The following is a 23,359-nucleotide window of genomic DNA, read 5'->3' on the forward strand; positions in this document are numbered from 1 at the left end:
ACAATTGTCATGAAAAGCGCCCCCTATTATTGCGGGGTGTCCCTCCTCGCCCCCCCCCCCCCCCCCCCCCCCCCACACACACACACACACGCCTATTGGCCTGGGGCATGGGCCACTGGATCATCTCTCCCCCCCCCCCCCCAAGATTGTTGTGGTAAGAAACCCAAAATACCGATTTTTAGGTAATCTTGTAATTTTCCTGCGGTCCAAAGTGCTAAATAGTTTTGAACAACGGAGAACAAACAGTACAAAAGTTTTGAATGCACCGTTTTGATGTAAGGTTCATGGACGTAAGCGGCAAGTTTGTATATGTGCAATTGTATCATGAAAAGCGCCCCCTATTATTACGTGGTGTCCCATCCCATCCCCACCCCCGCCTTTTCGATTTTTCACTGCCGGGTATTTTAGGATTTTACGGTATGCTCCCATCCCCACTCGCCGACACGGATTTACGCCACTGGGCGAAAGCATTGCGCTAGCTATTGTTCGGATAATCCGTCCAGGGCAGTTGCTTGTACAATAGCGTGTATAATGGCTTCTCCATTGAAGGGGGCCTCGTAAATGTTACGGAATCACGTGCCCTGATTCGTCTATAGTGTGTGTGGCGGTTGTCCTCTTATGTGTGTGTTTGGTATGCATCGTTGCACCTCGTTTAGGAAGAAATATGTTGTTTAATGACATATCTGCGGTTTGAATTTAACCGTCTTGGAACAGCGACACTTCTCTATATAGCAGCTTGCTTCACCCCGCATTACCTTTTTGCATTGAACTTGGAGTGGGCGTATACAAATATACATTATAGCGGGGAACATTCAAGGGCCGGGCTAGACTGGTGCCCGCTTTCCCATTACCGAACATTGCTCGTCGGATAATGAAAGACCTCGATCACGTCTGCTCACATTCCGAGCGCAATCCATCATTCATGGTGCTTTTCGTCTGTTAGTTGTGTTAGCTACGTACTTAATGCTAAAGCGCCCGATCGACCGCTCAGTTCATCATGTCTACACAAACCGAGTCGGAGCACACTGATCTAGTATGCTCACGATAGTGCCTCGTGGCATGATGCAAGTCACGCTTCTCGTTGAAAGTTCGTTAACGTCAATGGCAGAAATGATTTTGGATAAACTGGCAAGACTGGCTGAGCTTTGCCTCTTAATTTCCGTGCTCAGTTTTGCTGAGTCGAGAACCTTCTAAACACTCAGAGTTGTTCTCAGTAAAAATCCTTCGCTAATTCTGTGGGGATCGGCTAAAACCTCTTGGTTCTGGGGAGCTTACAGCATACGCGGAATATTGAGAGCGTTTAATTTATCAGCGGAGCAGCGGAGAGGGTAATTGAAAATCGACGGCCAGTATACGTGCCTTACAAAAGGAGGTCGTGCCTGTGTGTCTGTTTGCTGTATGGGGATGCGCGTGCAATGGTCGCACCGTACCACCGAGTTCATCCACGCAGATTGCTATCGGGGGCAAGGGCGCCCTCTCCTCTGCGGTGACCAAAGTGGTGCCTCCCGCGAACCAATGGGATTGGAGAAGCACACAGAGCTGCGTGTTGTATTCGCTAGCACGCGGGATCCTGTTACTGCCGGGAGGAATTCTAATACAGTCGCGTGCGCGGTGAGTCACCGACGCTAGCTGGAAAATAATTTTTCCTTTGAAAGCCGTAGTTTGGCTCGGCATACATCATTACCTTGATAATTTCTCTCAACCGACGGCGCATCGTTTCTCTTTGGTTAATTGGCGGGCTACTGATATACGATTGTATGAACAGACTGTTGTCATCAAAATTTCTGTATTCATTCTGGCTAGAAGGGGAGAGCCATTGTCTTTTCAAGATTAAATTTGGTTTAAAAGTTGGACCATCGCCGCCTACGTATCTACCAAACTCCTTTGGCTTTGTGTACTTTTCGGACCAGTTTCGTCCTTATTTCCAATTTTGGGCATCTACCCACGCCTTGTTGTGACCTGTCGGCTGTTGTTTATCATCAGACACTTCATCCGAGCGGTCTTGGTGAGGCATCTCCGTGTCGGAATCACATTCTCATCACCTAGACCCTGTCGTTCCTCCGGCCAGAAGAGCCCGGCGTGGTGTTAATCTACACCAGTGGACGCCGTCTTGATTTCAGGTCGTTCTTGGATTAATTCCAGATCGTTGCCGGGTCTGTGTGCTCTGCATACGTGATAAACTCTTATTAGGGCTATCGCAGAAACGGAACAGTCAACCGAGTTGTAGCCAGTGAGACTCTGAAGTCATTTCTTGTCCAGACGCTGTCCCCCTTCGTGGAGGGGAACGCCAATGCCAGCCAACGCCATGGCGATGGCGTCCAAGGCTTCCACCCCGGACTCGGAGGTCTCAGCCCCCCCACAGGAGAACTGTTACCGCCTGGTGGTAGTCGGCTCGCCCAAGGTGGGCAAGACGGCCATCGTCAGCCGATTCCTAAACGGCAAGTTTGAGGACCAGTACACGCCCACCATCGAGGACTTCCATAGGAAAATCTACAAAATCAAAGGGCACGTGTACCAACTGGACATTCTGGACACTTCCGGGAACAATCCATTTCCAGCGATCAAGAAGTTGTCCATTTTAACAGGTGGGTGTTTCTATTTCACTTGATAGTCTATTTGACTTTGCTTTTTTCCAACACTTAAAATGTCTCGTAGGTATAAAAATCGAACGCTGATCGGTTCACTTGTGGGAAGGTAATAGGTATTTTGCCACTAGGAACGTCCAGTATAATCTTTTGTTTCCACTCTAAGATGTTTTCATTGGTGGAGATATTGTTAATGATGCTTAAAGTACAGATTTGTATTGCTACCTATTCATTTTCTGTAGTGAATATACAATTGAAAATTGAATTTGGCTTCTTGTGATATTCCCTTCCAAGTGTATGCAAAACTGTATTTACCAAGTGTAACTACTGTAAAATATAGGCTTACATCCGGGTGCATCATCGCAGTAGGCAAGTGCGCGAGGACGCTCATGTGCACGAGTTTTGTCATTTGGTTACAGGGTAGACACCACTACCGGTTTAGGCATCACGACGGGCACGTATTTAATAGCGCGCGTGAGTCAGTCAAGCAGTCCGGTTGTCTCTCCACGTTTCCATGACGATCTTAGAATCGTGAAACTCGCCGCTCTTGCACGAACCCCGAATCATTTTGCTTCATCGCACACACATGATTTCGATTTGCAATTCATTTTTTATAATGAGACGTGCGTTGGGCTGATCAGACAGATAAGGGTATCCTTGTATTTCATTGGGAGTCTTGTTGGTAATCATGAGAGTTCGGGGTCCTAATGCGCGCGTGTATTGTTTCTCGAAAGCCTGACAAATGGAGACGGAGAAACCAATGAAAGTGTTCCGTTTCAGAAGTGGGAGTCCGAACGATTTACATGGGGAAATTGGTAGGCAAATCTCAATCAACATTATTGTCTAAATGAGAGTCAAACCGGGACCCAAGAGTTGAGAAACCACCACTTTGCCAACCAGACTTGTATGCATTTATACATTTGCAGATTAACAGCTTCGTTCAAGACGCCTCACTTTCGACTAACGTTGAAGCGCAAATTACTGATGGTTTGTTAACTGTTTGATAAAGATGGGGCATGCAAGCTATCTGTTCTTCACTACTGCGCAGTTCTCTTCTCATTATTCATAACGTTGCAGACGCTATCGGTTATTCGCACGACTTGGATTTACCCCTGAACACCAGATAAAGTCTCGTTTTTAATTTTCAAACGGATTTTTGTTTGGTCTGGTTTTGAATGTATTGTATTGCCAGACTTGTATTGCTCTGCTTATACAGACAGTATAACCCACAGGCTGGAATGTTTCAAACCTTGTTTTAAATAAAGTTTGATTGTACCGAATAACGTTGAATTGTATTCACATGCATTGATGGTTGGTATGGAGGTCGTAGTGGTGCGGTTGTGGTAAGAGTGCTGACGGTGTCGTTGTGGTGATTTATGGATGTGAGGATGGTGAAAGTAATGGCAAAGTGTGAATGAAAACTCTCCAAATTTCCATAGGCCTTTTTTTCTGGTAGGAATAGAAGATGGTGTTTTGCATCTACGTTCACTTTGATATCGACAAGAATTCACACGGGATTTCCGAACCGCACTGGGGCAGAAAAGAAAATGAAAGCAGCCGCGAGGGGGAGAGAGTTTGTTTTATTTTTTGTCCGGGGAGGACTAGGCGTTGATTTGTGATGGCACAAGGGGAGGGCCGTGGAGCGTGTATTTCATTAACCGAGGGCCCCGCTCATTGATCTGTGAAAGCAGAGGCGACTCTGTAAGATTGGCCGAAATTCGAGATTGCTGAAAGATGTTTTCATCAGCCGTTGTGGAAGATTAAACGCATGGCGAGTGTAGTTGAACAAGCTTAATCCACTCATACAATTTTTACGCTGTCATTGACGAGATGTTGTATTAGCTTTTTTGATCGTTTGTTTGTTGTGTGGTTGGGGTGTTTGTTGGGGTGTTTGTTTGCTTGTTTGTTCGTTCATTCGTCACATCATTTTATTTAACAAACAATGATCAATCTTTCATTTCGTTCTTTGAAGTATGATTTTTTATTTTGCCGTCAATAAAACTGTGCACTCTTCAACTTTCAAGTTGGCACCGAGAAAAGAGGCGATATAACAACAGTAAACGCACATGACATTACACATGTATAATGGATGTGTTTGTCGTTTTCTGGAGATAATCAGTGATCAAAGTACGGTTTGAGAGATGTATAATGTTATCTGATCATCCCTTATTTCTTTATTATTGTTGCTATTGGTACCGAAATAATGACAGAATTTGATATTATTGTGTAAACGGAACTCGGTGAACGTGACATTTGGATGCAAATTAAAGGTTCAGTGGACGAGCCTGCCCCGCCAAAATGGCGGCCGGCCTTGTGGTTACAGACCAACAACAGCAGCAAATTAAATTAATATTCTAATTACCCGCAGAATAAAATTCCGCGCGGGTAATTCCATTCCGGGCTGAACTTCCGCCCCGGCTCCAGGCAGTTGCAACGGTTATAACGGGCGGGCGGCCTGGCCTAATTTTAACGAGGTCTCGAGCGTTGCTGCACGCATTCAGAGAAGTCGAGAGTCCATCTGATTCGCCGCAGGCATGGTTGCACCATTTGCACCCTGTATAGCGCCACAACAACAGGATTACATGCCTGAGGTGCGTTGTCATGGAGACAAGGAACTACTTGTATCAAAATGGCGTCCGCCTTCACTTAATTGGTTTACATTAACATTGCACTAACATTTTCCGACCGTACAATGAGATGAACTTCCGTGAACTCGTTTAAATGACATCATTGATGCGTTGGCGGTTGAGACTTCACTTTGGCTAAAAGCTAGCAATTTTCATAGATTCTTTATATACACTTTTAAAAGTCCTGGGTCATTTTTGACCCGGTATCCAGGTCAAATTCGACCTAAAATTATTCTGGTTCAAAATGTTTTTTTTTTGTCTTAAATGTAAAAAGGAAACCTTACTCGATGATCCAATTAAAAATACTTTTCCTGGTCAGCATGACCCAGCTGCAGTGACTCAGAGAATTGTCATTTTGACCCGGAGCAGTGTCGGTCAAATTTGACCGGATTGTGGTCGAATCCGACCCAGGTTTTTCGAAAGTGTACTTCCTGCTACTCTGGAGAACCTTCGATTATATTTAAGACAAAATATGACGGTAAGCCGTCCCTCCTTTAAAGGCTTTCTATCATACATAAGTTGTTCTTCAGAATCCAGACACAATTCTTGGCGATGTCACGTGCACTACTTTATTTATTGCCTGTCAAAAAAACACGTGAACCTGTGAAGGTAACTATTTCTGGCAGATAAATTGGCGCGAAATGACAGCCAGGAGAATCGACCAGCGCCCTTTATTACATTACACCGCGTGGTCGATCGGACGGCGACGCTTGACGACTTACAGTCCGCGTTGAAACATGAATGAGAGCGCGCTGCATACTTAATGGGATCCGGCTTCTTCAGAAGCTTACCGGTTTTGTTCCGTAATGAACTCAGAGATCCCTGAAATCTGACTATAGAGATGAATAATGGATGATCTAATTTGCACTGACCCACTGGCAAGCAGAATGATACAGCCCATTGCGCAGACAACTGGTGGAGAACATGGCACTGAATGTTTTTTTTTTTTATACATTAGCAGTATGGCATTGGCGACAGTCTTTTAGCTGGTTCCCAGGCCTAGCTGGTGCCTTTTGCACTCTGAAAATTGTCCACCGTTCAAATTGGTCAAATATCGATATCCCAGCTTCATAACATACAAACAAAACCAATCCGTAGCAAAATATGCAGTGTATCAGGCGTCATTCGTGGCCATTGCTGAACGTCGAGCTGATGTTAGCCAGACATCTTCGGCTCCATATCCATCATGCATGGTCTGGCACCTTGACTGACAATTAACCCATTTGTGTCCTCGGGGATAACTCCAATAGATAATTCAGTTCACCTTATTTTCCCCGCGGGGTGCCAGTCTGTGAAACAGTACGCCCACAATACATTCTGCAGATTTTACATCAAAGGTCATTCACTGTGTGATGTTATTAAAAAAAATTAACAGGGGAAGTCTGTTATAGCCGGGTACTGATTATTTTTTTACCTGGTTTGAAGTTAAATCGGCACGGGTAACTTGAACTCTTGGTGGCGGTGTTCTGCGCAAACTAAAGCATCGTCCTGACTATATAGCCGGGGGACCCCAACTATAGTTTGGACCCCCCCCCCCCCCCCCACTATAGTTGTGCGTGTCTCGACTATAGTTAGGACCATTGCTATAGTTGGGGTTAAAGCGGAAAACACTTTTCAACAACCTTCGATTTTTACCCACAAATTCACAAGCTGCATCCGCTTTTGTTCGTTTAGCCACCGCCCTAATTAGGATTGTTGATGACGGTTCATTTCTTTCACAAAATCTTACGTGAGAAAGGTACACCATTCACTGGTTACATAGCCATGATTTTGTTATAATAAATTCCTACATTGCCTGTGCAGAGTGCGCATGCGTCGAGCTCACGCGGGCGCGTTGGATTTTGCCCAATGAAAACTCTAAGCCGTCGCCAAGGCCCGAGGGTACTTGCGAAGCCTCCGCTTTGAAAACCTGGTAAATAGCCTATCTCTGGAAATTATTTCGCCACATCAGGCTGCAGTGATATTAATTTCGTATTCTAGCCGAGTGCTCGACTGTCACTGTAGGCGACAGACCACACCGAAAAGAACTTACAAATATTGACCCGAAAATCGGTCCGTGCGCGGTTCTATTTTCAGCTCGATTTCGTCCGTATAACAGTCTTCGATCTTGAATAGTCAATGAGCGCTTCCAGCATGGGCATGATGAAACTCAGCGTGTGCTTCGGCCAATACACGCTACATTCCAACTTATGGTGTGGAATATTCGATTTGGGTGATCAACATCTGGGCAGCCAATAATACTTGTTACACAAGTTCTAATCTAAAATTTTAATTCATACTTTTCTGAAATGCAAGAGAGTATAAAGTACCATCTGGAAAGAGAACACCGATGGGCAATTCGAATAATTCAGTCGGTATACACTGGACAAACATCTTTGTTAAACCAAAAATGCAACCTGAACTGCAGTTTATTTTCACTGTAAGTATAGTGGTCAATTTAAACTCAAGTTTATCGGCGGTCAAACAATTTCACGGATTCCCCCCCCCCAGATCTCCCCCATACATTTCAGTGTTGTTTTAAATTAATAAATACCATATGGACAACAGCTGTGCCACACCATCAGAAGAGTACATAGATGTTTTGAAATCTGAAAGAAACACCTGTAAAGTTGGCTTGATATCGAACTATAGTCTTGTCGGTAAATAGCTGCTTTCGGTTTTGTTTGATCCAGCTAATAGTTTTTGAACAGCTATTGTGTGAATAATCAAGTTGACCGAATTATATCAATTATTAAAATGAATGTTTTCGACGCCAACAGTGCTGAACATCACGTGTTGTTATAATTCTCAAAGCATTTACCGGTTATGGCAAATTTATCCCCAAAACGGGATATATTTTTGCGTCCTTTTAACAACATCAATATTTTGGTAGACAGTTTTTCGATTAAGTGGTTTGGCACCATGCCAATGCCGTGGCACTTTTTCAATCACACGAAGACCTTGATCAACAGCACCTCCGTACAACCTCCGACGATATTTACCACCTTAAATCTCTGCAACGATTCTGCTCTTTGTATCCACTATATGATGCCGTTTTACGAGCTGAGAAGCTCGTAAACCTCTGCACCAAAAAGAAACCCCGACATGTCACTCACAATGAACAATTTCGTGCAGGTGTATGCATCTGTGTGTCAGAAATTATTGAGGGATGGAGGCTAGCTTTTCCAGAGCGATTTTGGCGCCGAAACGATCACCATTTAAGAGGCTGATATTTGCAGTTTAAGTTTTACGGCATAAACGGCCCATCGTGCAATCGAGTGCCGTTTCCCTTCCTCGTTTGGAGCCACGGAGAAGAGCTCATTTTTCTCAGGGACGAGAAACAAAAGGACCGAAAAGATGAGAGAAAACTATAGAGTTCGCGCACAAGAAGAGTGCCTCCGGTGCTTTCCTTCAAAAAATATCGCTGGCTGCCCGTTGCCAAGCCAACGTGGTATTCATAACAACTGCCGATGCATCCCTTTTGTGGTCCGCGATAATGACTCATAGATTCGAGAAACGACGCGATGTAGCTGCGGTGATGACTGTGTGTGGTAGAAAGTGGAAGCCGTTATGCGCCGCCATTTTGACCGAAAACTCACGAACGGAGCAGCGCGTGTAAACCAAAAATCGTCCAGTTCCCAATTCTCCCCCATTCGCAAACGGAACATTTCAGCAAGATAAACACTGGGTGAATCACGAAGGCTGAGTAGTCCAAGTTACAAGCCCATTAATTTTCAGAAGGCAGTCTATTTGTGGCTTTTCCGTACCAAACCCATTGATATTGGTATCTTTACAATTACCTATTACATATACCGCCTGCCAAATAAAATTCAGTGTATTTGTCACTCAGCGTAGGCCCCTACATTAATGGATGGACGAAATCAAGGTCCAAGCAAAACAAACAGAAAGCTAAGGGGACTTCCTGACCAAACTCGGGTCAATATATCTTCTATTGCATCCTCTTTCTCCACTAAAGTATCCATTAAATCCCAGTTCGCCTCGTGACGTCTCGCGTACTACATCCTCAAAAGTAAACAGGCCTACAGCGCCCGATAAAGTTTATGTGCCCGTTGTAGTGGCCCGTGAATATGTATACAATTCTCTTGGGGTGATATATCGGTCCTACTATCGACCTTCGAGCACGGCACGATGCCCCGATTGGAATATGGATTGGCGGGAACAAAGCAAATTTGTCTTGCAACGCTGCGTGACCGTTGTAGCAATTCTCTGTTAATGACACGGGAACGGCAAACTATGTAATGGACAAAGTAGGATCAGTTACTAAACAAATAGTATAGAGTAGATATATGAAAGCTATATGTACGTGTTCTCCATGATCTATTTCTAGTTATTGACCCGTCCCCTCTTCAAGGCAAACAATTGGCTCTTCACTTGATTCCTGCCCTCCAATTATTTTGAAACCATAAGTAGTGCGCTAGATTTGAGCTAATGCATAATATGTATTTTCTTCATGTAATTATTACAGTGTTTGGATGATTTGGAAATAAATGTTGCATTGAATTGAATTGAACACCTTTGTTTTCGTGTTTTGATAAATATACCTTATTCTAGTATCGATTAATTGATATTACATATATATACTAAGGAGAAAGCATATTGTGAAACTACATGTATCATTTTTGAATTAAAAATTAGGCATTGGCAGCAGAACTGCATTTACGGGTTGCCACACGGTAAACAGTCTTAATGAGTGGTATTTGTTGCAAAATACGTTCTTTCTTGTTGCATTTCAAAAAAAGTCTCAATTAATTTATGTTTACCGCAAAACAAAATCATTCAAGGCTGTAGATTATGGCTCGCTACTTGGAGGTCTATTTATCACGATAGGCTGCAAGGATGGATCGTGTTCCGTTGGTTAAGCCACGGTATTAAACCACACGATCAATGGCTCGAAATCGATAAGTCCATATTAGACTCGTCCGTGCGCGTGCTGGTCTGTGCGGACGCAAGCACGTAGACACACAGCATATCATTAGAACCAGAAAGCCATCGATATTGTTAGTTTAGCGGGTATATGATAGTATCTGAGTACTGGAATTAATGGAGAGAATAATATATCGTATTATATGTGGATGGTAATTATGAAAGTCACTGCATAGTGTTGGTCAAGTTTTAACAAAATGGCTCAATTTGGGAGCACATTACTTGAAAGTATTTGAATGAGTCAAATTTTTGAGTATTTTATATTCGTTGTTCAGACCGTTAGACGTACCGGTACGCGTTGCAGACATCGTAGAGTGTGTTCTTTGATATTTTGAGGTTCACTCATTCCATCATCCAATTAAAACAAAACCACAACCCTCTAACTCAGCCTTAAAGGCAATATACAACATTTGTACACATCAAAAAACAAAACTACCAAAACATTGTGAAATACATAACTTGACCGTTATAGTGAAGAATAATTCCAACAACCTGTAAAATCGGAGCATCTGGTGTGCTATCATTTTCAAGAAAAGTTGAATATTTGTATCAATTTCCAACGATGGTCGGCCGACCACTCGTTGGAAAAAAAACCCTGGTTTTTGTTCTTCAAATACTGCCCCCAATTTACCATATTTAGTTTATTTGCAATCGGTTACACATCGGTAAACGGGTGCAAGCCAGCAAGACTGGTTTCCTGACCTTACAATTCCCCGACTTCTATAAATTGCTCCGTTTCATCTGAAGTGGGGTTAGGGAACCAGACTAAAAGAACAGCAATAATTGTTTTCTGTTTTTCCCCAGCATCAGTGTGGCAATTTTTGCTGTAAAATACTAACCCCTAAATCCATCCGAACCATTTCTGAAAATTACAGCAAAGGCAAGTGATGTATATTCCCTTTAACGCATAAAGTCTGTAGCGAAGCTTTGTAACAGGGATTGCTGTTTAAGCTTACATCAGGTCAGTTTGATTGTCACTCGATATCGACCCAGCATTGTTTCCATATATGAACTACACATCAGAATACATGTAAAACAAAACAAGTCAATCCTAGTGAAACTGATCCAAGAACGCACACAATTTTATTCAATCAGTCAAGCACAAAGAGGACTTATCTAGCAACATTTGCTGGACTCTCTCTTTAGACTAGCAAAAATCTACCATGGAATAGAGCCTGAAAGTTGACTCCTGGTGGCGCGCTTCCGGACCACTCGAATTAGTCTGGTTCCCGGACCCCATTGTCATTTGGACTTCAAAAGTGGGGGCGGGACACTGTCTACCCTCGAATAAGACAATGTGTAAAAGTCCGAGTTTTTTTTTAAATGATTTTTGTTACATTGATTTCTTAGGAAATCATCCTCGGAAAAGGCCTTCGTAAAATTTTTACTAGCATTTCAATTTATGGAAACTGAAAAATCGCATGACGTGAAAGAGAAAAAATATCCTGCCAAAAGTTGACCTCTCACTTCCAAAAATCTAAAATGCATGTGGAGTAGGCCTAGTGGAACTCGGAGCTTTTGTACAGAGATGAAAATTTGTGAAATAATTTTGTGGTGGTAATTGAGTAAAAACCGAAACTTAAATAGAAGACGAATGTCTTTTGGGACACACAATATTTTTTAATAAACTTGAAGGACTGATTCTCATTTACAAATCTAAAACTGTAGATTGATAAGAACTGTTTCACGCAAACCCGACTAAATCTATAATCCATCGGATGTAGGTAGGTAAATCTTGGCGTCCGGTTATAATTTTCGTTCTCACGTAAGTACACGATGTGAAAACAAACGTGTTCGAACAAGGAGACTTAGGTACGAAAATCCGGATGTGTAAAGTCGTAAGTAAAATTCGTTTTTACCCATTATATCTCATTTGTCTTGTGAAATGCCAAGATAAAATTTCAACATAAATATTTCTCGGGGGTGATTACGGTTAGAAATCATTATGTCAGAAATTATATAGCAAGAGAAAGGGCAACCCCGTGTAAATGCCCATAGAAAGGTCGCGGAGGTGTCCAGAAGCTCAAAGACAAATTGACATACTTTCAGGCTGTATTCAAAGAAGTTCCGGTTGTAACTGTATGGTAAATGTACGCTTCGGTATCGCGAAAAAACGATCGTGCACGCATGCATGACTAGCAGCAAATGGGCGGAAAAGCGAGCAAGGTCAACACTGTCGCTTTCTCGAAGGGTCACTCGAGTTCAGTCGACGGTGTATAAGAATCAAGAAAGCTAGCTTGGTTTTTAATTCCGGAAGATGGTTGAGGTTGTTTCATCTGCGGTGCATGCAGTTGCTGACCACTTAAAGCGTCGTCTCCTTCGCCTTGGCGCCAATCAGAATGCGAGATGGCTTAAGGCTTGTATGAATAGTTAATCAACCGCAGTCGGCTTGACTGAGAATGTAGCCAAGTTGAAAATGGGGCCCCGGGGATTGAAAACATTATTTTCACGAACGTGACCGGTATGCAAGAAGTGTCGTTTGACGCGATGTGTATTCGTTATTGTACGTGGCGTTGAGCATCCGGGGGATATGTCTGCGACCTGCAGATTGATATTAAGTCTAGTCCTGTGATCCCCAATCGACGAGTAAAAAGTAAAGTCTGTCACGAGCCAATGCGGCCCATCTTGCCGGCGTTTATCTCCGCTTTCAGTAGCATGAAATAAACGAACAAACGAAAGAGAATAGTTCTATTCCCCCTGGACGGGATGCTGGTCCATCGCAGGTTGCTCCCCAGCTAATTCCGGCACCCATTTATACTCCTGGGTGGAGAGAGGCAAGTCAGAATGAAGTGGCTTGCCCAAGGACACAACATATGGCCAGCAGCTGGCTTTGCCCACTGATCCTGAGTCACTAACTCAGTAGACACTGGGCACAGTAGACCACACTTCCCCAATCAACGAGGGCCGCCATTTCCTTTCTAAAGAAAAGACGTCTGGTGTAAATTCCGTCTTTTAAGATGCCTTTTCTTATAAGTCTGCAGATTTTGTAATCCAAGTTAATGCTGAGGAAAAAATTATATGACATTCTTATTTGTTTTCTTTGATGTTTAAGTTGTTGTTTTATACTTTTTGAAACTAAAACTGCAATTTTTCGCCGCTTGTGAGCACTTTCTGGTGAGGAATGTGGACTATTGTCAGCCGCCGAAATCGGTTCAATTTTGACACCTTTATGCCTTGTTATAAGGTACATGCTTGTCAGGTACCTGAACCTGCTATTATTGATGTGTCCGAGACCGCATCTTAAGTGTTATTTAAAATTAATCCAAATTATTTGAACAGTCACAACTGTTTGTCCAATCTGAGTATCTTCCCCTTTAAGTTGAAGGACGCGGATTTTCGCTGCATCAGTCGAACCATATTGGTCCAATATTGTACGTAAACTTCAAACGACACAGCACGCCAATAAGAAATTATCTCATAACTCATTCAGTAAAAGGATTTCTCGTTGCGAAAGCGAGTGAATGAAAAAAAATGTCCACGTTGATGGTAACGTTCAAAGTACAATTCAATTACTTCCGCGCATGCAGCAAAGATATCTCGACTCGGTCTATACCTGATTAAGATTCGCAGATGACTGCGCACTTCCGATGAGATTCGGAAACAACCTTGAGAAAAAAACCCCGTCTTTTTAGAAGATATATATTCAAGTCTTGTCGGCGGCCTGTCCCTTGACAAATCACCGGAAAGTGAAGCAATTTTTAATGTATTATCTGCAAAATTGAATGGAGCTGCATGTCTCCGTATGTTTGCGCAATTTCCAACGGCTATGTAGGCCTACTGATTGCGGATTAAGGACTAGAAACTCTCATTCGCAATATTGATGTGTTATTGCTTGGTCCATTTTAATTGACTAGTTGGCTCGTGTACAAATTAAGTGAAGCCAATATGATTGGTTGCTGACCCGTGCGTTACCAAACCGATAAAAGCGCATGAATTAAATCAGTGTTAGCCCTATGTGAATTAACTCACCAAAAGCAATGCATAATCGTTGATGGTAATATTTTGAGCATGATTCTTGACTCTTTATAAGCTGATTATCCAAAACTAATAACTGCGAAGTCTGTCTATTGGAACTTAAAACCAAAGTTATCGGCTGCGCGAGCAGTTACTTCCGGGTCACGTGGAACAATTAAGCCCGGGTCTCTATGATGATGAAAGTCAAATGCCGGCTTCCGTAGTAATTCCCAATACACATAGATCACACTGCCATAGAATTTCCCCGTATCGGCTCGTTTTACAGTATCAATCATCTTCCCCAACAATGTCGAATATTTCCTCTTCACTTTGAAAAGGTCGTTGTTCTTTCTTCTGAAACCTGGCGGCCGGCGTACTTTACGCAGAGTTCGAGGCACCGGGCAACCCGACACCAAAGTGCTGTTTTCTGTGTGTGCTGCCCCCAAGAGGCCGAACCACTTAATACCCCTATTGAGAGGTTTTCGAACTGGTTCGTTGAAAGCAGCGCGTATTTACTGGAAACCTCTCGTGGTTACGGGAAGTCACATTTTTGTTTCCTTCCCGCTCGCTATTGTCAGAGGGGAATTGATGGATTTTCTTAAGGGACGTGACAGAAATCTGATACTTTAATAAAATATTGGTGAACCGCTCGAAAACCTTTTCGATCTTGACTCGAGGATACAGGACTGTTTATTTCTGTTGTTGAATTTGGGCTGGGGGAAATTCAGCGAATTATAATATGAAAAAGCGCACAAACAATTTCAAAATGTTGGCGTGTTCTTGGGGAAAAAACGTGTTCATGTTATGCACTGTTTCACCACTGATATTATCTTAATTACCTCTGCAAAGGAGGTAATATGTTTTTCATCGGATTTTCATGTTTGTTTGTTTGGTTGGTTGGTTGGTTGGTTGGCTTGTCTGTTTAACAAGGTAGCTCAAACAAGTTATGGACAGATTTGCATGAAAACAATTTAGGGGTGGTCCTTCGTACAAGTACAAATCGATTAGATTTTGGAAGTGCTCCGGATCTGGGTCTGGATCCAGGAATTTCTTTTAAGGATTCTTCTCCATTTATGCGAGTATTTCTTTCAGCTGTACTGGCAATATGGCGGGAATTGTTTAGCCTAGGCGGAGGTTTGCGCTCTCTGGGTGCTTTCTAGTTTATTATTATGTCTCTATCATATTTGGGAGAATCATAATGCCTGAAAATATCTTCAAATTTTCTTTCTTGTAATCAAAATGATCTAACAAAATTACAGGTAATATTTTTTATCATCAAGCAACATAAAATGGAAATATATTAATAAAAAAAACATTAGGGCCTACCAATACCCACCCTATTTCAAATCCTTATAAATTTGACTAAACTTACAGATTCTGATTTAAAATAGTCCCGATATTTTTTCTTAGAAAATCAGCAAAGGCTGATTTCCAACATGCATTTGAGATTTGGAAATCTTCCCGAAACCCATTTCTGTTTTGATAAAAGGACTGCTCATCTCGTCTTAGACTATTATATGACCGACTAGTTTTCCCACTCGGATCGAGACGATCTCCATCATCGCTCCAAATCTGCCTAAGATCACCTGAGGATGTAAAGGTGCCACTCAAATCGCTTCTTCCCAAATCCAACTTTCAAATTAAGTTTGTGGTTTGTATTTTATTTGCCAGAACTCTCTATAGCAATGGAAACCGATATGCATGTGTTGATAGATTGAGCGTGATGAATAATATGGCCGGGTCGCGAAGTGTGAAGTATCGCCGTGTTGGCCTAGAGGCACAATCAGCCAAATGACACAGCACACGTTTTTCTGTGTGTGAAGTTGAATATTACAGGCTCCAAATCGGCTTAGTATTTTTTCATCCGCGTGATATCTGTAGGGAGATTTTGCACCGCAGGCCTCTGGAAAATGATGTGTCGTCTCTGACAAAATATTTGTACAAAGCTACGTACTGAATAATTGTATTTTAAAGATTGTTTGTTGAAATGTTATTGCCGATACATATGTCCGTTAGTGTGTGAGTTGTTACATGTGTTATGTAGGCTTTCAGATGTTTTATTCGGTTTTTGTTTTGTTTTTATTCACGAAATATATGAGTCTGTGGTTTTGTGATTCCGATGTCGTATGGAATTCGGAGTTCTATGTTTAGTCTCTCTCTCCCTTTTCTTTTTAAACCTTGTATGGACTGTAACAATGTCACGTGAACTATCACTGTCCCATGAGTTCGTATGAGAAAACCACGTTTTTTTTTCTTTGCAAGTTGCGACGAAATTGTAGTAACGTATAGTAAGGCAGATAGGTGATGGGATTGTGCTTTTGATGACACAAACATGGCATTTGGCGCACAGTCAAAGTATGACATGAGAAAGATATTTGGCTATCCCCGTTTGAAAAAAAAAGGTAGAATAACAAGCAATGGCAGCCATTTTGAAAATTTTGAAAATTGCTTGTTATTTTACCTGTATTGTATTTAAAGGACACAATCTGCGATGGCCCTATAGCCAAAGATCTTTCTGCAGATATATCTTACTGTGTTCATTCTGTCTGTCTTAGTAGTAAGGGTGCACGCGTGTGCTAAGTTTTGGACAGTCTACAATTTCAAATACCATTCCAAATCTTGAGGTCTCAGTAATGACATTCAGTGCAACTCGCTCTTGTCCTGCAGACAATATTTGTTAATGTCCTTTGGTAAAGCGATGTCAAGTGGAAGACTATTTTCTTTCTATTCATTCTGTCGTGTTTTCTCTTAACTCTTTCCAGGAGATGTTTTCATCCTCGTTTTCAGCATCGACAACAAGGACTCATTCGGCGAGGTACAGCGCCTGCGCAAACAAATCCTGGAGACCAAGTGCGGCAACGGCGCCAAGTCCGTTCCCATGGTGATCGCGGGCAACAAGTGCGATCGGGAGGGCAGCCGGCAAGTGAACGCTGAGGACGCCCGTCGGGCCTTCGAGTCCTCCAAGAAGTGCACCTTCGTAGAGACTTCGGCCAAGAGGTGCCACAACATCGACGTGTTGTTCAAGGCGCTGTTTGAGAACGCCAAGATGCCGAGCGAGATGAGTCCGTCCCTGCACCGTAAGATCAGCGCCAGCAGCAGCCCGGCCCTCAAGCCCAGCAGCAACGGCAAGCTGGCCCTGCGGAGGCGCCTCAGCGAGGCCTGCGGTATGGTGTCACCTAACGCCAGGCGACCCAGCGTCCGGAGTGACCTGCTCCAGTTGCGCTCCAAGGTACATCGTAACAGTCAGGATGAAGACGACGATGACGACGACGATGACAGGAGCAGTATCCAAAAGAAACTACGCAAGATCGCCTGCTGTATACAGTGATAATGAATGGACATTTTGAGATCACGCGTCTGAACTGAACTATCAGAGAAGTGAACATGTTTTGTACTATAAGAAAAAAAACCTGCTTTGTAAACTTGACACGTTTTATTCATTTTAACCAAAGCCTTATTGTTGTCCAGTGAATGACCATTTGAGAAGTTAAGAAAACGAAAGTGACGCTAGACGATTGAAGACACCTTTTTAGGACGTGACATTGACACCATCGGGCGACGTGGCTAATACCAGTATACACCAACAGTTTTTCAAGCACTCTGGTACACTGAGTCCCGATGTCATATGAAAATCCGATTCCTATGAAAATCGGACCCCTTTTCCCTATTATTGGTTAATCCCTCGCACGTGACAGGTCACTCTCCCGTATGTGATCCTAAAAATAACATATTCTCGTACTTACGCATGCGTAATACTACCAATGAGTCCACATTTCATGGAGTTGGATATTCACGCTACACCAGCTCAGATTTGACTACTTTTCAGTGTCAGATGACACTTTTACGGATCAAAATGACACCTATCTGAGTCCAAATCTTCCTGGTCATGTGTATCAGGATATCTCGGTAAAAGTGTCATTTTGACCCAGAAAAGTGTCAAAATGACACTTTTGACCCAGAAAAGTGTCAAAATGACACTTTTGACCCAGAAAAGTGTCAAAATGACACTTTTGACCCTCACAAATGTCAGGTCAATTTGACCTGGATTCCGGGTGAAATCTGACTGTAAATGATGACAGTTCAGACTAACTCAAATTACCATTAAGCAGACGAAACAGGTATAGAGTTTTTGTGAGGGTTCAAGCTGAACTTTGTAGAATGGATTCAGTAAAAGAGCAAAGGAGTAAAAGAGTATAGCCGGCCGCATTGTCTGTCGCTTGAAAACGCTTCTCTGCTTCCCAAAACGCCTCTCACGTCGCACCGAACCATCGATTCCCCCGGAAAGCTGACCCCGACAACACTGTACAGTGACCTTACACTTCACACAGGATAGACGTGATGTGCCTACGATTTGGTGGACAAGTGTACGTGACGGGTTGCGATTCACCTGCACCTCGGCGGCAGGCAGCTGTCCGCATGCACCGCGCCGGAAAACGGACGGACGACACTGTCGGATTGATCTATAGCGCGTTCGGACCAAAGACGGAAATATCTGTATATTGAGCGAACAAAAGGATGTAATTAAGATACCAATTCAAGGCGATACAGTAATGACTGTGACGCGACTTTGAACGATGACAGAGATTTTTTTGTGCCACAAGTTGGTTGCCGCAGGTGTATTAGTTTTGTATTGTTTGGATTCGATTTTATAATAATGGCGTTTGTTGCAAACAGGGCGCTGTTGGAAGGGCTGATTTCTTGCACAAAATTTTGTGAAGGAATCATAGGCGCCCAAAGCATTGTGGGCAGCTTACTGCCTCGTCCAATGCACGTACATTCTGTGGGCACGTGTCATGCACAGGCGCAGAAGGGTTGACTGGTGTTATTGTTCAGACAAATTTTTTGTTATACTATAATTCTTATCAAAAAATGGTTTAATTTTGTACAATTTGGTTAATGGGCCTTCTTGGTTGAAGCGATTGTATTTGTTCTAAACTATGGAGTCGTAATACTTACGGTATGTCATTATTGCTTCGGATATGTCCGGAAATAACAACTAAATTTCTGTGCTGGTAAAATAAAATCAGTCAGTTCACATTGTGTGCTCTACTTACACGTATATTACTGGTGATATGATGTGCTTAAAACAAAGCTTCGCGAGATCTTTCCATCCACACTCTCTGACCAATGAAATGCGCGCTTTGTGTTACGTGCCTGACCTCACATGAATATTCAGGTTGTGCTAATTAAATGTTATGATTATTCATCGTGTGTGAGTGTGACTGTGCTGCTGACCGAAAATCTCTTTACACTTAAGCAAAATGGTAAATTAATTATTTTGCATGATAATTTAACTTTTAATTTGTCACCTTTCGGAAAAGACCAGCATGGGCCTATATCCTAAAGTGATATAAATAACTGTGATTGACGCCCACGGTCGTTGGAATCCTTAACACGTCCAAATCAATTTACACTCAGTTGAACGTGCAACTATATTTGTATACCAATCTTAGATATTATAGCATTTATGCCTTTTTCGACAGTTTTGCCACCCTAACCTAAAGACCCCCCCCCCAAAAAAAAAACATTATTGGCCTACAGTGTTCCGCCATATTAGTCTGGTACCTGTGATATCGCTTGGAGTTGGAGATCTGGCAATGGCATGCCGTCAGGACTCCAAACAAACATGGCTTCCGTCTACAAAGTGACTGCATTCATCGTATTTCCGCGTTTTGTCAAATGATCATTGCTTAAATGTGCGTAATTAATGTTTTTGGACTGATTTTGTGTCGGTAATCTCCAAAAACACTGTAAGGGTTGAGGCGGGGACTCGATTTGCTTAATAAATGGTGCTCTTTGAATGACATAGTCCCATAAACGTGTCTCAAATACTGGAGTTTCTCCGTATTGCGAGCCACACACCACTGCGTGCTAAAGTAAGTTATGTTTCCTGAACTTCTAACTCTACTTTTTTATCACTTGATATTCGCTATGGAGGCTACTTACCTGGTTAATAACTAGGAAAAATTAAAAGGGCAAAGAACATGACCCTTGATCTAGAGAAATATACTGCAGTCATTTTTGGACAAACTTTCCGCAAATGTAAGTGCAGGATAACTAGACATCTAGAGATGCAGAATCCAATTTTTCTGGTTATTAACCAGGTAAGAAGCTTCCATTGCGAATACCAAGCGAATACCAATCTAGATTTCAAATTCTGAAAGCACAAATTTTCATGATCGTCAGCTTTCAGTGATCATGTGTGGCTCAGGATGTGCAGTATTTGAGACAATTTTATGGTGCCATGAGTGACGTAACTGTTTGTAACTGAATGGACAGATCAGTGGAAATATACATGATTCATTATTGACAAAATACGTATAAGCCAATGTGACTGTGACGTAAAATTCCAGTGATATAATTGTCCTTTTTTTATTTTGTTTGTTTTGTTCTTATGTTTTCAAACTCAACACGACAGCAATGTGGTAACACGTTTTAAAAAAATGTCATTTTTAATATTTTTGCCGACAAGCATAAACAAATTGTAATAAAATCGTTGTACAAGAAAGAACTGCAGTGTGTGGTGAATTATAGGGATTTGTTTCCAATTATGATTTTACACGATCCCACCCTTTTAAAAGAATTAAGTTGTGTATGTACTTTTCATGCTAATGACTCGCGTCGAAATTCTCACTTTAATTAGAACTGTGCACCCCAGAATTTAAGGAGGGACAAAGGAGTGATTTCCGGGGGGGGGGGGGGGGGAAGTATCCTGGGGGGGGGGGGGGGGGGAAGGGAGGGGTATGGTACCTGTCATAAAATTCTGGTACTCACTTCCTAAACAAAAAATAAGCCAAATGACGCTGGAGGAAGCCCCCTCCCCCAAATTGAATACACCTGTATGGTAAGATGTAAATCGGATAGCCCTTATTAACCGAAAATCAACTCCCTGTTTTTTAGGCTTCCATCTGAGGGCAGACTTGATAAAAGTACGGTTGAAAAATGGATGCCATTTGTAAAATGACTGCACGAAGGCTTGGGAAGTATCAGCTTTTCGGGAGGTGAGTTTGTTTTGGTGTGAATATTTATAAATTTAATTGGATAACCCACCAAAAAATGAAAAGAAATTGAAAGAGGATGGACAAGACAATAATTTTATTTTTTTTGTTTGAGAAACCCCAGTGATGTCGGCTTGCAACTTATTTGGCCCTGAACTTGGTTGATTTTACACTGTTTTCAATGGGGCAGTGCATCCCTGGGTACACTGGTGACGGTGACTTGAATGTTCTCTGCGCACTCAACTTTTTAAGCACCAGACCCATTTGCACATTCTAAAGAGATTCCATGGCTGTCATCCAAGGTGTGTACTACATGTATAATTATTTGATATATATTATATATTTGGCGCCCTCAGTTTCCAACAAAATTGCTCCCCACAGATCGGTAGGATATGCACTTGAGGGCGCTATCACAAATGTGTGGAGTGTGATTATGTAGTGGGTCTGTCGGGCGTCGGGTGATGCGTTGTTTTGTGGTTGCTTTTTTCTCGGGAAAAAAACAACTAAATCACCCAACTTGTGTCATCTGTGAAATGTTTGCAGCCTCGGCCTCGGCATGCATGTCATGCACACTAATTAGCTAAGGGGATCTACCCCCCCCCCCCCGTGTCAAAATAGGAAAATCATGCCGAAAAAAATTGCAAACTACCTGCAGTCGCCGCCTCTTGACAGCTCAAGTTAGTACAACCCCCTTTTGTATTCTTAGTCAGTTCTTGTTATGCAGAGCAAAGCCGCTTCCTGCCGCGTGCTTATCATGATATTTATTGGCCCAATCATGTAAGATATTTACCCAGTCTCCCTCGGGTAATAGTTTGGCTTCTAGACAGTAGTTGTTCATCACAGCACTGATACATAATCTATTTTACTTGTTTTGTCCGTTTATTTTCTTGTCTAAATTTCCCCTTTATACACCCTTAATCCTGCGTACCTGTAAACCTTGTCAGGAGCAATTTCCATAAAAGGGGTTCCAATCCTGCAGTTTTGTAACTCGATCCTTACAGTTAGAGAACGGTACCTATAGTTAGAGAGAAAAATTGCACTCCGACTGATCAGCTGGATAAATTGTATTGAGGGCGCTATTTCAAACAGATAGTCTGCACAAAGTACGATGACATTGGCGCGCACGCTGCATTGTTGTGCGGAAATCTATTGAATTGCCATTATTTTGTATTATCATAAGGGCGATCCATAATGCGTGAATGCGTTCGGCCAAGGTCGTGTCCACTGTGATTCCGGTAGTATTGGGGTGGTACGTAGTACAAGGTACGCCTAAAGAGCTCGGCTATCATCGTCACTGTCATGTGATGACTAAGGTAGCAGACCAGTAAATAAACTTCCATAGACCCCAATGGTAAATGCTCCCACTTCAAAAATTCGGGAAAAATACTCACAACTCTCCAAGGTGTTCGAGACACACATCAAATTAAAGCTTATTTCATCATCTTTCATGTTCTTTTCAATTTTCGGGGGGTCAACTGATGACTTTTAGGAAAAATTTCCATCTGAAGATGATCACCCCTAAAAATAGTCCTGAAGCCCATCGCCATTTTGAAAAACGATGCCTACACTCCATTGCAAAATAGAGCGCTTTTAGGGTCCAAATTACATCAAAATTACACAGAACTGCAAGCTCCCAGTCCTGTGCACGGCTTCCACCCATATTTTTTACAATCCCTCAAGTTCATGGCCCACAGCATGCTCAAATACCGAAGATTTGGCCGGCGCAGGCAATTTCGGACCGATTTACTGGTCTGCACCCCTAAAATATCCTACACCTATAATAGACTCGCTCCAGTCAGCCAATGCCGAATTATACTCCTCGTTTTAAAAATGGACGACCAGCGCAAAATCGAAGGAAAAGTATAAGCCTATAGTAATCGTACGTACTTTTTAAGGAAACTTCGACATTACATCAAATACTCGTAAATCTGATGGATTCACTGTATCCTGAAGTTAATTACCTGTGCGGTCGTACGTCAGCTGGATTGTGCTTTAATCAAGGGGCGTAGGCCTACTTCTAGTTTTTTCTTTTAATATTTTCTATTTTCAAAAAAAGTTTGATCTGGTGACTCTAGGATACGCAATTTAGACCGGTAGGCAGTGAGCTGAAACCAGTACTAGGACCTGAAGAGCTAGGCCCCCTATAGACCATTATCATGTTGCGGACATCATGATTTTTTCCCCATCCAAATCAAGGTAACCAAGGTGAGGCTAGACAGAAAGATAGTCTGGTTCCTTTTTCACACACACAAAAATCATCATTCAGTACTGT

The 23,359-nt window shown here is 42.4% G+C and overlaps 1 protein-coding gene across 1 annotated transcript; it reads left to right on the plus strand.

The window, feature by feature from the left end:
* The first annotated feature begins 1,730 nt into the window (after nt 1-1,730).
* Nucleotides 1,731-19,604, plus strand: LOC119722299 (GTP-binding protein Rhes-like). Its single transcript, XM_038192343.1, has 2 exons — nt 1,731-2,585; nt 16,852-19,604. The coding sequence occupies exons 1-2, from the start codon at nt 2,291-2,293 to the stop codon at nt 17,415-17,417; spliced, it is 861 nt and encodes a 286-aa protein (XP_038048271.1). The 5' UTR covers nt 1,731-2,290; the 3' UTR covers nt 17,418-19,604.
* The last annotated feature ends 3,755 nt before the right edge of the window (nt 19,605-23,359 follow it).

Source organism: Patiria miniata, unplaced genomic scaffold, assembly GCF_015706575.1.
Source record: "Patiria miniata isolate m_02_andy unplaced genomic scaffold, ASM1570657v1 HiC_scaffold_15, whole genome shotgun sequence".
Classification (NCBI taxonomy): Eukaryota; Metazoa; Echinodermata; class Asteroidea; order Valvatida; family Asterinidae; genus Patiria; species Patiria miniata.

What these genes read in the sequence shown, in the direction of transcription:
- LOC119722299 (XM_038192343.1), top strand. Translation starts at nt 2,291, where the DNA reads ATGCCAGCCAACGCCATGGCGATGGCGTCCAAGGCTTCCACCCCGGAC. An exon ending in GAAGTTGTCCATTTTAACAG is followed by an intron (nt 2,586 to 16,851) that starts GTGGGTGTTTCT and finishes AACTCTTTCCAG; the next exon opens with GAGATGTTTTCATCCTCGTT.